At 43.2% G+C, this 13,516-nt stretch overlaps 1 protein-coding gene across 1 annotated transcript in view; it reads right to left on the bottom strand.

Annotated features, from left to right (window-relative positions):
• Positions 1-1,503: 1,503 nt before the first annotated feature.
• The window catches only part of HRH3 (histamine receptor H3), a 36,751-nt gene continuing 24,738 nt past the window's right edge, over positions 1,504-13,516 (bottom strand). Inside the window, exon 3 of the mRNA XM_044299030.1 lies at positions 1,504-2,614. Within this exon, the coding sequence (XP_044154965.1) occupies positions 1,715-2,614 (900 nt within the window). The 3' untranslated portion in view covers positions 1,504-1,714. The remainder of the gene's footprint in view (positions 2,615-13,516) is intronic.

Raw genomic sequence — 13,516 nt, forward strand, 5'->3', positions numbered from 1 at the left:
TATTCCCCATCATATAGCAATGGTGGATCATGCTTTCCTAGAACGTTGTGTTGTTCCGTTCTTATGTTATTGCTCCTAGAAAATTATGAATAGATTCCCAACTGGGTGTTACCAGGTAGGGTTATAGATTGCCAACTGGATGTTACCAGGTAGGGTTATAGATTGCCAACTGGATGTTACCAGGTAGGGTTGCCGCTGACAGCATCAGACTGTGCAGGGACACAAGCCTTTAGCAAGGGAAATAGCAATCCCCAGCACAACACAGATTTATAAGAAAAGATACTCCAGAATTGTTAAAATGGGTAATATGAGTATTTACTAAATCAGATTTGTCAGGAGTGGTGACAGCCAGGTCATCTTAGAAGCACAACATGCTGGTTACTGCAGTCACCACTAGGGGGGACTAACTGCATACTGTTCATACATTGAATGCAATAATAACGCATTATGCACAAAGTCGGATTGTTATCTTTTAACGTGGACCTCTCACCTCTCCTGACATCCCTGTTTCATTAATTACTTTCCTTCCACATATAACAATCCTGAAACATCTTTTGATATAACTCTATGTTGTGCCCTTCCTCTGTTATTTCTCCTAGAAGTTTGAAAAGTAACTGTCAGATGTCTGCAAAAAATGTACATCTGGGTGTTGGGCCCCTGCACAGTCTGACACTATACAATCAGTGCTGCCAGTGGCAGACTGCAGGGGCACACCCCTAACTGGAAACATCCAGCTGGACCATTATTCCATTTTTGAGACGTGGTTTGCTTGTCCTTCTTGTGCTCACTGTACATGCTTTACTCCATTTACTATGGTCTTTCTAGTCCAAAGACATAAGCTATCTATGGTGTTTGTGCAGGCAAATTAGACCGTGAGTACCATGTGAACAAGGCCCATATGAGTAGATTATGTGTACAGCTCTGCAGAATATGTTGGCACATTGTAAGTAACTAGTTTGTAAAGCAGTAGATGAAACCACTAGTATTATATCCATGAGTTGGAATGAAAAGGTATCTCCAAATGCATGCTCCTTATACCACGAGTGACACCACGTGAAGCAACTTTGAAATGAGATGTTCCTCATAAGGAACAACACGTACTAAATGTGGCTTCCTCTTAAAGGGGTTGTCTCACTTCAGCAAAAGGCATTTATCATGCAGTCAGTTAATACAAGCCAATTACTGTTGTATTGTGATTGTCCATATTGTCCCCTTTGCTGGCTGGTTTCATTTTTCCATCACAACATACACGGCTCTCTTTCAGGAGTTGTGACCATCCTTCAATCCAGCAGCAGTGGTCGTGCTTGCATAATATAGGGGGCAAAAACCAGCCTCCCTGGTGTCTGGAACCATGGGAGCGCGCATAGGCACGCATGTGCAGCGTCTTCCGTAACCCCTGGAAATAAGTGTATATTTTGATGGAAAATGAATCAAGCCAGCAAAGGAGGCAATATGGACAATCACAACACATTAGTAAGTGCCTTATATTAACTTTCTCGACATGATAAATGCCATTTGCTGAAGTCAGACAACCCCTTTAATGATCTAATTGAATTGAATGGATTTTTGATTGTCTTTAAAAACCTTTGGTCAACCCCATACAGTCTACCAAGACCAACTTCATGAACTGCACAGCCTTGATTTTTCTTCTTCTCCTCGTTCTTGTATTTCTCCACAGCATGTACGAACCGACCTACTTTTATCCTGAGTTCCCTCACTTCCAGCAACGGTGGAATTTGCTACTCGGCTTGATTTTAAACTTTTGGGGACACAAAATCTTCTTAAATGCCCTTTTAAAGCTGTAATGACACAAAGGATACAAAATGGGGTTCACAGCTGAGTTTACCCACAGCAGCCAAAAAGAAGCTTCATACCAATACTCTGGTATACAGTGGCCCCTGCAGGCCGCTCTTATTATCATGAGTAAGGTGTAAGGCGCCCAGCATAGCCCAAATACACAGACAATGACAGCTAAAGACTTAGCAATTTTTTTGTCTCTCGACAACCGAAAACGTTGTGCAATTCCTTGAGAAACCATCCTCATACGTTTTTCCAAGGATGGAGTAGAACCAGATTCTGTAAAACTTCTTCTGCTACTTTTAGATTTTCCATGGACAGTCAATGAACTCCCGTTCAGAGAGGCTCTTTTGACTCCTTTGACCCTTTCTAAGATCTCAGCCTCAGCTGCCTTGATGGTGGCCTTGTCAACATCTCTAGCTTTCGACCCCTTATAGGCTGACTTCCAACATTTTAGAGAATTAGACCTGACGGGTTCATCCATAACCTTTGGATTGTCAGTGATACTATGGCTGTGAGCCTCTTGCATAAGGTCCAGCCTTGTTCTTGTCCTCTTTTGAATATTTAGGTAGATACTGACATTGAAGAAAGTTACACTTATAAAAGGTGTGAAGAACTCTATGGTGGACGCAGTCATTAGGAAGTACCAGTTGTAAAAGAATTCAGCAAAGCATTCACCTTCAGGGATGATGGTCTTGCCTGCAATGTATTCCCACGTGATGATGGCTGGTCCATATAGTAGGAAGGCCAGGAGCCAGACCAAGGTCATCTTCATCACTGCATGCCGGCTGTTACCCTGCTGAGCCCTGTAGCTAACCTAAACAGAAAGGACAAAGTATTAGCCAGGATCCAAAGATGAACAATGTATAATACTTTATCATGGTATTAAATGCAAAAAAAGCTCAGCTTTTAGTTCCAGTGGGTGGGAGGAGGCAGGCCATGGGTGGGATCCCCATGGCACAACTTATTTAACAACGTGTGCCAGAAAACATTAGACCTGAAATCTGCCGGCTCCCTTGCCAGGGTAGATTTCTTTTTGCGGCTCACAGAACTCCCACCGATGCTTCAGAATTATTATCTTTTAATAACTCTGGATCATCATACACCAGAGGGGTTTGCTATTTAGACTGGTGTTATAAATGCCAGTATTAACACTTCCGAGTGTACAACTGCGGTGGAGGAGGGGGTTTCAGCTGCAGTTTTCACTCGGATTTGAGTGAAACAGCATAATGAAGGGGAGGGCGGGAACATCTCGGAGTGTAGCAGATTTTTATACGGTTTTGCCCCAATCTCATCCAAGGGTGAAATCTGCACAAAAAATCAGCAGAAGCAATTGACATGTTGCGGATTCCGAAATCCATATGACAGGTAAATTTCCACGCGGCAATAAAAAGCAAAGTTTACATGAGATTTGTCAGACCTCATTCACTTTGCTGGTACTGTATTATGCTGTGCTTGTTCCACACAACAATACTTGCAGAAAGACTGCATGCGATGTGACAGGTTCCCTTAAAAACATCAATGCAAATAGCATCGTAGTGTGGCAGGAATTGCTGGAAAAGGGACATCTAGGTAATTCAAGACCAGTACTAGGTAAGTTAAAGAGAACCTGTTACCATGAAAAAGCATTGCAAGCTACATGCAGTAGGTTATAGAGCAGGAGGAGCTGAGCAGACTGATATATAGTTTTATGGGAAAAGATTCAGTAAAACCTGTAATTTATTTAAATTCCTGCTCTTTCTGAGCTTTGAAGTCCAGCAGTCGGTCCTATCAGTGATTGACAACCTCCCCCCGAGGACTGTGTATACAGAGACAGCTGTCAATCACTGATAGCAAGAGCACCTTTCCCATTGCCACATAGAAGGTGAGCCACTATATTACTTAAATTCCTCTTTGCCAAAATCACCCTATTATAGTCGAGCTCCCTTTTCTGTGTCAGTGTGGACATCTGGAATTATATAGAGGATCAACGTCAGAGAATGGAAATTTTGAAATAGATCCGTGACGGAGGTATTTAGAGATCTTGAGACCTTACTAATTAAACAACTGAAACAAAGGTGGGAGATAAAATCACTCAATCGCCACCTAGAACAGGATATAGTACCGGAGCTCTCTAAGACCCCACCACAGGCCCTACATAGCGAAGAGTTTGATAAAGAATGGGAAAAGTTATTGACAGTACAGTCTATAGCTCTTTTAATTATTCTCAATTAATTATTAAAAGGAGGACACAAATTTTTAGAGGAAACAACTGTAAAAATTAACCAAATAAGGGAGATAGACAAATTCCCAAAAAATGAAGAATGCACTAGTTGACATGAGAGAATTTGCAAAAATCTGGGAATAGTAGAACAGGAAATTATAGCTAAAAAAAAGTAAGAAAATTTGCAATCTTGTGAAAAATGGTACACAAAAAGCACAAAAAGATGGAAAATATAAAGATCAGCCTGGTAATACCTGTACTCAAAAAGATAAGGATGAACAGGCACTAATTCCCCAGTGCCCACCTGTAGGACACAAGTACAATTTAAGACACAAGGAGGAAACCCAAAGATGGAATCAGAACCAACACACACAGAGAACACACTATGTGAGGAATCAATATCAAAATTACACGAATGGAGAAGCACATTCAGGGAATCACTATCATCACTCACACAACCAGAGCTTAGAAGACAGAAAACACGAAGGGGGAAGGGAAAGGAGAGAAAGAAATCACAGAAGATAGTAATAGAGAACGAGAATTCCATAGTTAATTTATTTTCTATTGTTATTGCCTAATCAAGTCTACTTAACAAAGGGTTGAAATTCCCACCTACAGCACATTTAATTAAATTCGGCACATTTATCGGAATAGAAAAATTTATAAGGAAGTTATGTTTAAGGGTCCATTCACACGTCCATATGTGTTTTTCTGATCTGCAAAACACGGACACCAGCAATGTGCGGACCGCGCATCGCCGGCACTCTTATAGAAAATGCCTTTTCTTGTCCGCAATTGCGGACAACAATAGGACATGTTATTTTTTTTGCGGAACGGGAGTGCGGATCCGGAAGTGTGGATCCGCAAATGCAGATGCGGACAGCACATTCCAGCCCCATTGAAAATAAATGGGTCCGCACCTGATCCGCAAAATTGCGGAACGGATGCGGACCCATTTTGCAGACGTGTGAATGGACCCTAAAGAAGTATTTAAAAAAAAAATATCCAATTAATCATATTGATGATAAGCAGGAGAAGTATTACCATACGGATCTTAAATTGAAAACCAAAATGTACCCTAAACAAGAAATGGGACATGAAATCATTACCTTTAAAAAAATGTGGAAGCCGACATAAGGAAAATAAAGGGAGGATCTAAAAAGCTGAATAACCTCACTTCATGGGAAATTCAGGCCATCAAATAATTACAGCAGGAAGATAATATTACAATTCGTCTGGCAGATAAGGGAGGTGCAATCATAATCTAAGATACACAACAATATGATATGGAGTGCAAAAAACAACTGTCAGACACTACAACATATAGACGATTGCAAAATGATCCTATTAGGGAATTTAGCCAATCACTAGATAAATACGCTGAAAGGGGATTAAACAAGGGATTTTTAAATGAACAGGAGTATAAATTAATTGTAGGTACTCAACAGCGGCTACCGTTCTTTTATTGTATCCCGAAAATTCATAAAAAAACTGTAAATCACCCGGGCAGACTGATCATTTCTGGTATAGGATCTTTCACATCCAATTTATCTCAATATTTGGATAAACAATTACAACCAGTAGTAAAGAATACCTTCTCATATATTAAGGATACCACCCAAATAAGCCAGAGTATCGAGAGTCTACAATATAAACATCAGTGGATCTTAGGTACTCTGGATGTAAATTCACTTTATACCACAATTAATCATGAACAGGGCATACATGCTCTAAAACAACAACTGGAACTACATGGACAATTCCAATTAGAACAAATAGAGTATATAGCCGAGGGAGTTGAGTATATCCTGTCTCACAATTATTTTGCATATGATTCAGATTTTTACCTCCAGGTGAGGGGGACTGCCATGGGCACTAGGTTCGCCCCTAGTTATGCTAATTTATTCATGACCCAATGGGAGGATCAGCATATTGGGCCAAGACTGGGGGAGGACCTAGTGCTCTGGCAGAGATTTATAGATGATATAGTTTTTATTTGCCAAAAAAACTATATGGGGATAAATCAGAATCAGAACAATCTAAAATTCACTTCCAATATCAGTACAAAACAAATAGAATTTTTGGATTTGATTATTAAAACACAAGAAAACCAGTTGATATGCCAAACTTATCAAAAACCGGTAGCAAGAAACAGCTATATCCTTTACTCCAGTTGCCACCTGCCGAGGTGGCTGATAAATATCCCGAAAGGACAATTTAGACGGCTAAAAAGAAATTGTACGGTTGAGGAGGACTTTGAAAAGGAAGCAGCCCATCTGAATGAACAATTTCTCACCAGAAATTACCCTGCTCATCTTGTCGAATCATCTTTGACAGAGGTGTGAAACATGCAAAGAAAGTCCTTCTTTGCATCAGAAGATAATGAGATAGAGATTAAACACCAAGAAAAAGAAGAACAGATCAGAATTATTTTACCCTATAATGCTCAGCGTAGAAAAATAGAAACCATTGTGAGAAAACACTAGCATCACATCTTAAAGGACAAGTAGACTGTTAACTAACGGACCACAAATTGTATACACTAGGGCGCCAAATTTATCACTTAAAGTAGCACCGACTGTTAAAATACAAAATAAACAAAAAGAAGGGCTCTCCCAGAATCTGTTCAACCTCAAAGGCTTCTATAGATGCAACGCATGTAGCAACTGTAAAAACATTAAGTTCCCCAAAAAAACAATTAGGGTTTCCTCGACAAGTAATGCCTTCACTTATGAAATTGATACCTTCCTATCATGTAGTACAGCATATGTCCTCTATTTAATCGAGTGCCCCTGTAAAAAAACAATATATAGGTAGAATAAAAAGGTTATTTAAATCAAGAATTTCTGAACATATGACTAAGATCAGAAAAGGTTATGAAAAACATTCTTTATCTAAACATTTCAAATACTGCCATAACAAAGACCCAAGTCGACTAACATTCATTGCATTTGAAAAGGTAGAGGTACATTGGAGGGGAGGGGGGGGGGGGGTCACATTGCAAACATGTCGAGACAAGAAGCCAGGCGCATCTATGACTTCAATACTCTACTACCAGATGGCTTGAATTCAGACTTTGAACTGTTCGGTTTTCTATAAGACTATGGGGTGGGTGCCCTTTGCGGATGGGACATCGGAGTCGGGCTGTTTTTCCAGCACTCCGATCTCCCCTTGGTGGGGAGCCACCACCCTATTTTACATCTCTCAAGTTCCTTTTGTTTTCTCTATCCTTCTATGAATAGATTAAGATAAAGATGTCAATCTATATATATATAAAAAGGACGTATGTGTGTATGTATGTTCCGTGAAAACTCAAAAACGCAACCATCCATTTCAACGAAACTTGGTATACACATCCCTTGCTACCTGGAAAGAATTCTTGCGGGGGCAGTGGCGTCTCTAGCTTTCAAATTTTGGGGGGGGGGGGGGGGGGGGGGCACACTGGGGGCCAGGACAAAAGTAGGGGGGGGGGGGCAGCTATAACAACAATATATTTACACAAGTACGCTCAGAAATGCTGCGATACTTTACCCAATACCTAAAACCGCAACAGGGAAGAAAAGTCCTGCTGTCTGTGGTTTAAAAAATAAATTAAAAAAATCACTCAGATTTCAACATGTCCTAGCTGCCTGTGGATGACACTTTTATAGGGAGGGGGATCTGTGGATGACACTTTTATAGGGAGGGGGATCTGTGGATGACACTGCTATGGGGGGGGGGGGATCTGTGAATGACACTGCATAGGTGGAGGGGGGGGGGGTATCTGTGGATGACACATACCGTATATAGAATCTTATGCTATATGTGTCATCCACAGATCCACCCCATGACAGTGTCATCCCCATTTCCCCCTCTATAACAGTGTCATCCACAGATAGCCCCTCTCTATAACAGTGTGATCCACAGATCTCCCTCCCCGCCACTCACAGGAGTGTACATTTGACATTTCTAAACTGTAATCCATATCCTGCAGTAACTAACTTTAAATCCGGATTCAGCGGCCGCTCATCTCTACTAGTACCTTAACCTTACACCACTCGGCTAGCTTCGGTAACAGGGCCAGGCTACAGCCTTCAGGTACTGCCTGTTAGTTGTTACCGAGCGAGTGCTGATTTCTGCAGGTCAGAGGATACGGATTACAGTTTAGAAGAAATGTACACTCCTGTGAGCGGTCCAGTGGCGGATCCAGAGCCTGGTCTCGGGAGCGGCACTTCCAGATTATTTTCTGTCCGCCGCCACAGAACAAGGGTGCTTATAGAACAGACTACACAGTGTAGAGGTATACAGTATATTGTGCGGCACAGTGTAGCAGTATACGGTACATTGTGTGGCACAGTGTAGTGTTATACTGTATATTGTGGGGCACCGTGTAGGCTATATGTGTATAACAAACATATTTCACATGAAAACTTACAGTTACTTGGCTTGGCCCTTGGGGATCTCGGACACAACTTCACCACATTGGCCGGGGGCTCGGCAGAGCTGATGTTCTGTTTCATCCTAATAAGAAAGATTTCATAATAAGGATTTGGAGAAGGGGCAGAGGGATAGCAGAGCAGGGAGAGGCTGGTGCTGCTACTAGGGGGTCATACCATGGGGGAGTAATAAAGCCCACCATAATGCCCCCCCCAGTAGAAATAATTCTCCTTATAATGTGACAGTGCAAAAAATACCCCCTTGTAATGCCCCAAGTTGAGCTAATGTCCCCCATAATGTGCCAGTGTAAAATACCCCTATATAGTGCCCCCAGTAAATGCCCCCATAGTGCTCCTCTCCCCCCTTCCTCCTAGTGCCCCCCATAATGTACCAGTATAAAATGCCCCATATATAGTGCCCCAGTAGATGCCCTCAGTGTCCCCCATAATTTGCAAGTACAAAAATACCCCTTCTTAGTGCCCCACGTAGATGACTCCATAGTACTCCTCTCCCGCTTCCCCATAGTACCCACCATAATGTGTCCCAGTATAAAATGCTACTGTACAGAGCACCCCATATAAAATACCCCTTCTTTGTGGCCTCAGTAGATGCCCCTATAGTGCCCACCAATCACGTGCCAGTAACAAGAGCCCCCATCACGTGCCAGTAATAAGCCCCCCCATCACGTGCCAGTAATAAGCCCCCCATCACGTGCCAGTAATAAGCCGCCCCCCATGTGCCAGTAAAAAGCCGCCCCCCCAATGTGCCAATAATAAGCCGCCCCCCTAATGTGCCAGTAATAAGCCGCCCCCCAATGTGCCAGTAATAAGCCCCCATCACGTGCCAGTAATAAGCCCCCCATCACGTGCCAGTAATAAGCCCCCCATCACGTGCCAGTAATAAACCCCCCATCACGTGCCAGTAATAAGCCCCCCATCACGTGCCAGCAATAAGCTGCCCCCCATCACGTGCCAGTAATAAGCCCCCCAATGTTCCAGTAATAAGCTGCCCCCCCAATGTGCCAGCAATAAGCTGCCCCCCCCACTGTGCCAGTAATAAGCTGCCCCCCCAATGTGCCAGTAATAAGCTGCCCCCCCAATGTGCCAGTAATACGCTGCCCCCCCCAATGTGCCAGTAATAAGCTGCCCCCCCAATGTGCCAGTAATAAGCTGCCCCCCCAATGTGCCAGTAATAAGCTGCCACCCAATGTGCCAGTAATAAGCTGCCACCCAATGTGCCAGTAATAAGCTGCCCCCCAATGTGCCAGTAATAAGCTGCCCCCCCAATGTGCCAGTAATAAGCTGCCCCCCCAATGTGCCAGTAATAAGCTGCCCCCCCAATGTGCCAGTAATAAGCTGCCCCCCCCCAATGTCCCAGTAACACTGTTGTAAAAAAAAACAAAAAAAACTCATACTTACCTCCATGTCAGTGACTCAGCGATGTGATGCAGGCCTCTTCCGGCCTGTGTCCCGCACTGTATGGCTCAGGCGGCGCGATGACGGCATCGCGCCGCCTGCGCCGGCCGGCGGCCTCTGATAGGCTGCCGGCACTAGGCCGGCAGCCTATCAGAGAAAAGTGAAGGGACACGCCTCTCCCTCCCCTGTACTGCCGCAGCACACAGGCCGGCAGATGACTATGGAGATGAGCGCAATGGAAGCGCTCATCTCCCTGGCTGTGCCCGACTGCGGCGGCTCACTTGGGGGGGGGGGGGGGGGGGCACGGGTATTTTAGTTGGGGGGGCACAGCATGATGTAGGGGGGGCCGTGGCCCCCTCTGGCGACGCCACTGTATACAGTATACTGTCCTCTGTAGTATATATATACAGTATACTGTCCTCTGTAGTATATATACAGTATACTGTCCTCTGTAGTACATATATATACAGTATACTGTCCTCTGTAGTATATACACAGTATACTGTCCTCTGTAGTATATAGATACAGTATACCGTCCTCTGTGATATATTTACAGTATATACAGTATACTGTCCTCTGTATTATGTATATAGTATACTGTCCTCTGTAGTATATATATATAGTATATATGTAATGTCCCGGAGTGCTACTACCACTCCTTTGGACACCTTGCTACTGTCTCCTATGTGCTAATACCTGTCATCTAATGTATTTTATGTCATCTCAGAATAATGTGCATATTTTTTCCATGTAACTGTTATAGTTTATGTAATGTGCCTGTTCCGCCAGCAGGTGGAAGCAAACAATTCGCAAAGCCTTAGCAGAGTCTGGAACTTTTCCTTCCAGTCTCTAACCCTCTCTGAGAGAGAGGGGGAGTTTAGCGTTGGTGAATCAGTCTAACCTACCCCCTCCTGGGGAAAGGTTCTATGTTGGCTAGCAGAGCGCCACCTGCTCTGCTAGGCCCAGAGGCCCTGCCTCTAAAGTGCATTTTGGTTGCTTGTCCCCTCCTGGGCTTGCATTGCCTTAACCCCTTAGGGACCCATGACGTACCAGTACGGCATGGATCCCGAGTCTTTAAGGACCCATGACCGGTACCACGAACCAGTACGTCATGGGTTGTTCCGATCACCGCTGCCCGGTGGGCGGTGATCGGAACAAGGTGCCTGCTCAAATCATTGAGCAGGCACCTCAGCTAAATGCCCGGGGGGGTCCCGAGACCCCCCAGTGTCGGCTATCGCCGTAAACCGCAGGTCAATTTAGACCTGCGGTTTGCAGCTTTTTATTGTGCGGCGGCGGTGCCATCGGGTCCCCCCATGTACAGTCCTGTATATTACACTGCACCCCATGTATAGTCCTGTATATTATACTGCACCCCATGTATAGTCCTGTACATTACACTGCACCCCATGTACAGTCCTGTATATTATACTGCACCCCATGTATAGTCCTGTATATTACACTGCACACCATGTACAGTCCTGTATATTATACTGCACCCCATGTATAGTCCTGTATATTACACTGCACCCCATGTATAGTCCTGTATATTATACTGCACCCCATGTATAGTCCTGTATATTACACTGCACCCCATGTATAGTCCTGTATATTATACTGCACCCCATGTATAGTCCTGTACATTACACTGCACCCCATGTACAGTCCTGTATATTATACTGCACCCCATGTATAGTCCTGTATATTATACTGCACCCCATGTATAGTCCTGTATATTACACTGCACCCCATGTATAGTCCTGTATATTATACTGCACCCCATGTATAGTCCTGTATATTATACTGCGCCCCATGTATATTCCTGTATATTATACTGCACCCCATGTATAGTCCTGTATATTATACTGCACCCCATGTATAGTCCTGTATATTATACTGCACCCCATGTATAGTCCTGTATATTATACTGCACTCCATGTATAGTCCTGTACATTACACTGCACCCCATGTACAGTCCTGTATATTATACTGCACCCCATGTATAGTCCTGTATATTACACTGCACCCCATGTACAGTCCTGTATATTATACTGCACCCCATGTATAGTCCTGTATATTACACTGCACCCCATGTATAGTCCTGTATATTATACTGCACCCCATGTATAGTCCTGTATATTACACTGCACCCCATGTATAGTCCTGTATATTATACTGCACCCCATGTATAGTCCTGTACATTACACTGCACCCCATGTACAGTCCTGTATATTATACTGCACCCCATGTATAGTCCTGTACATTACACTGCACCCCATGTATAGTCCTGTATATTATACTGCACCCCATGTATAGTCCTGTATATTATACTGCACCCCATGTATAGTCCTGTATATTACACTGCACCCCATGTATAGTCCTGTATATTATACTGCACCCCATGTATAGTCCTGTATATTATACTCCGCCCCATGTATATTCCTGTATATTATACTGCACCCCATGTATAGTCCTGTATATTATACTGCACCCCATGTATAGTCCTGTATATTATACTGCACCCCATGTATAGTCCTGTATATTATACTGCGCCCCATGTATATTCCTGTATATTATACTGCACCCAATGTATAGTCCTGTATATTATACTGCCCCCATGTATAGTCCTGTATATTACACTGCACCCCATGTACAGTCCTGTATATTATACTGCACCCCATGTATAGTCCTGTATATTATACTGCCCCATGTATAGTCCTGTATTTTATACTGCACCCCATGTATAGTCTGTATATTATACTGCCCCCCATGTATAGTCCTGTATATTACACTGCACCCCATGTATAGTCCTGTATATTATACTGAACACCATGTATAGTCCTGTATATTACACTGCGCCCCATGTATATTCCTGTATATTATACTGCACCCCATGTATAGTCCTGTATATTACACTGCACCCCATGTATAGTCCTGTATATTATACTGCACCCCATGTATAGTCCTGTACATTACACTGCACCCCATGTACAGTCCTGTATATTATACTGCACCCCATGTATAGTCCTGTATATTATACTGCACCCCATGTATAGTCCTGTACATTACACTGCACCCCATGTACAGTCCTGTATATTATACTGCACCCCATGTATAGTCCTGTATATTACACTGCACCCCATGTATATTCCTGTATATTATACTGCACCCCATGTATAGTCCTGTATATTACACTGCACCCCATGTATAGTCCTGTATATTATACTGCACCCCATGTATAGTCCTGTATATTACACTGCACCCCATGTATAGTCCTGTATATTATACTGCACCCCATGTATAGTCCTGTACATTACACTGCACCCCATGTACAGTCCTGTATATTATACTGCACCCCATGTATAGTCCTGTATATTATACTGCACCCCATGTATAGTCCTGTATATTACACTGCACCCCATGTATAGTCCTGTATATTATACTGCACCCCATGTATAGTCCTGTATATTATACTGCGCCCCATGTATATTCCTGTATATTATACTGCACCCCATGTATAGTCCTGTATATTATACTGCACCCCATGTATAGTCCTGTATATTATACTGCACCCCATGTATAGTCCTGTACATTACACTGCACCCCATGTACAGTCCTGTATATTATACTGCACCCCATGTATAGTCCTGTATATTACACTGCACCCCATGTACAGTCCTGTATATTA

Source organism: Bufo gargarizans, chromosome 6 (genome assembly GCF_014858855.1).
Source record: "Bufo gargarizans isolate SCDJY-AF-19 chromosome 6, ASM1485885v1, whole genome shotgun sequence".
In the NCBI taxonomy this organism is placed as follows: domain Eukaryota; kingdom Metazoa; phylum Chordata; class Amphibia; order Anura; family Bufonidae; genus Bufo; species Bufo gargarizans.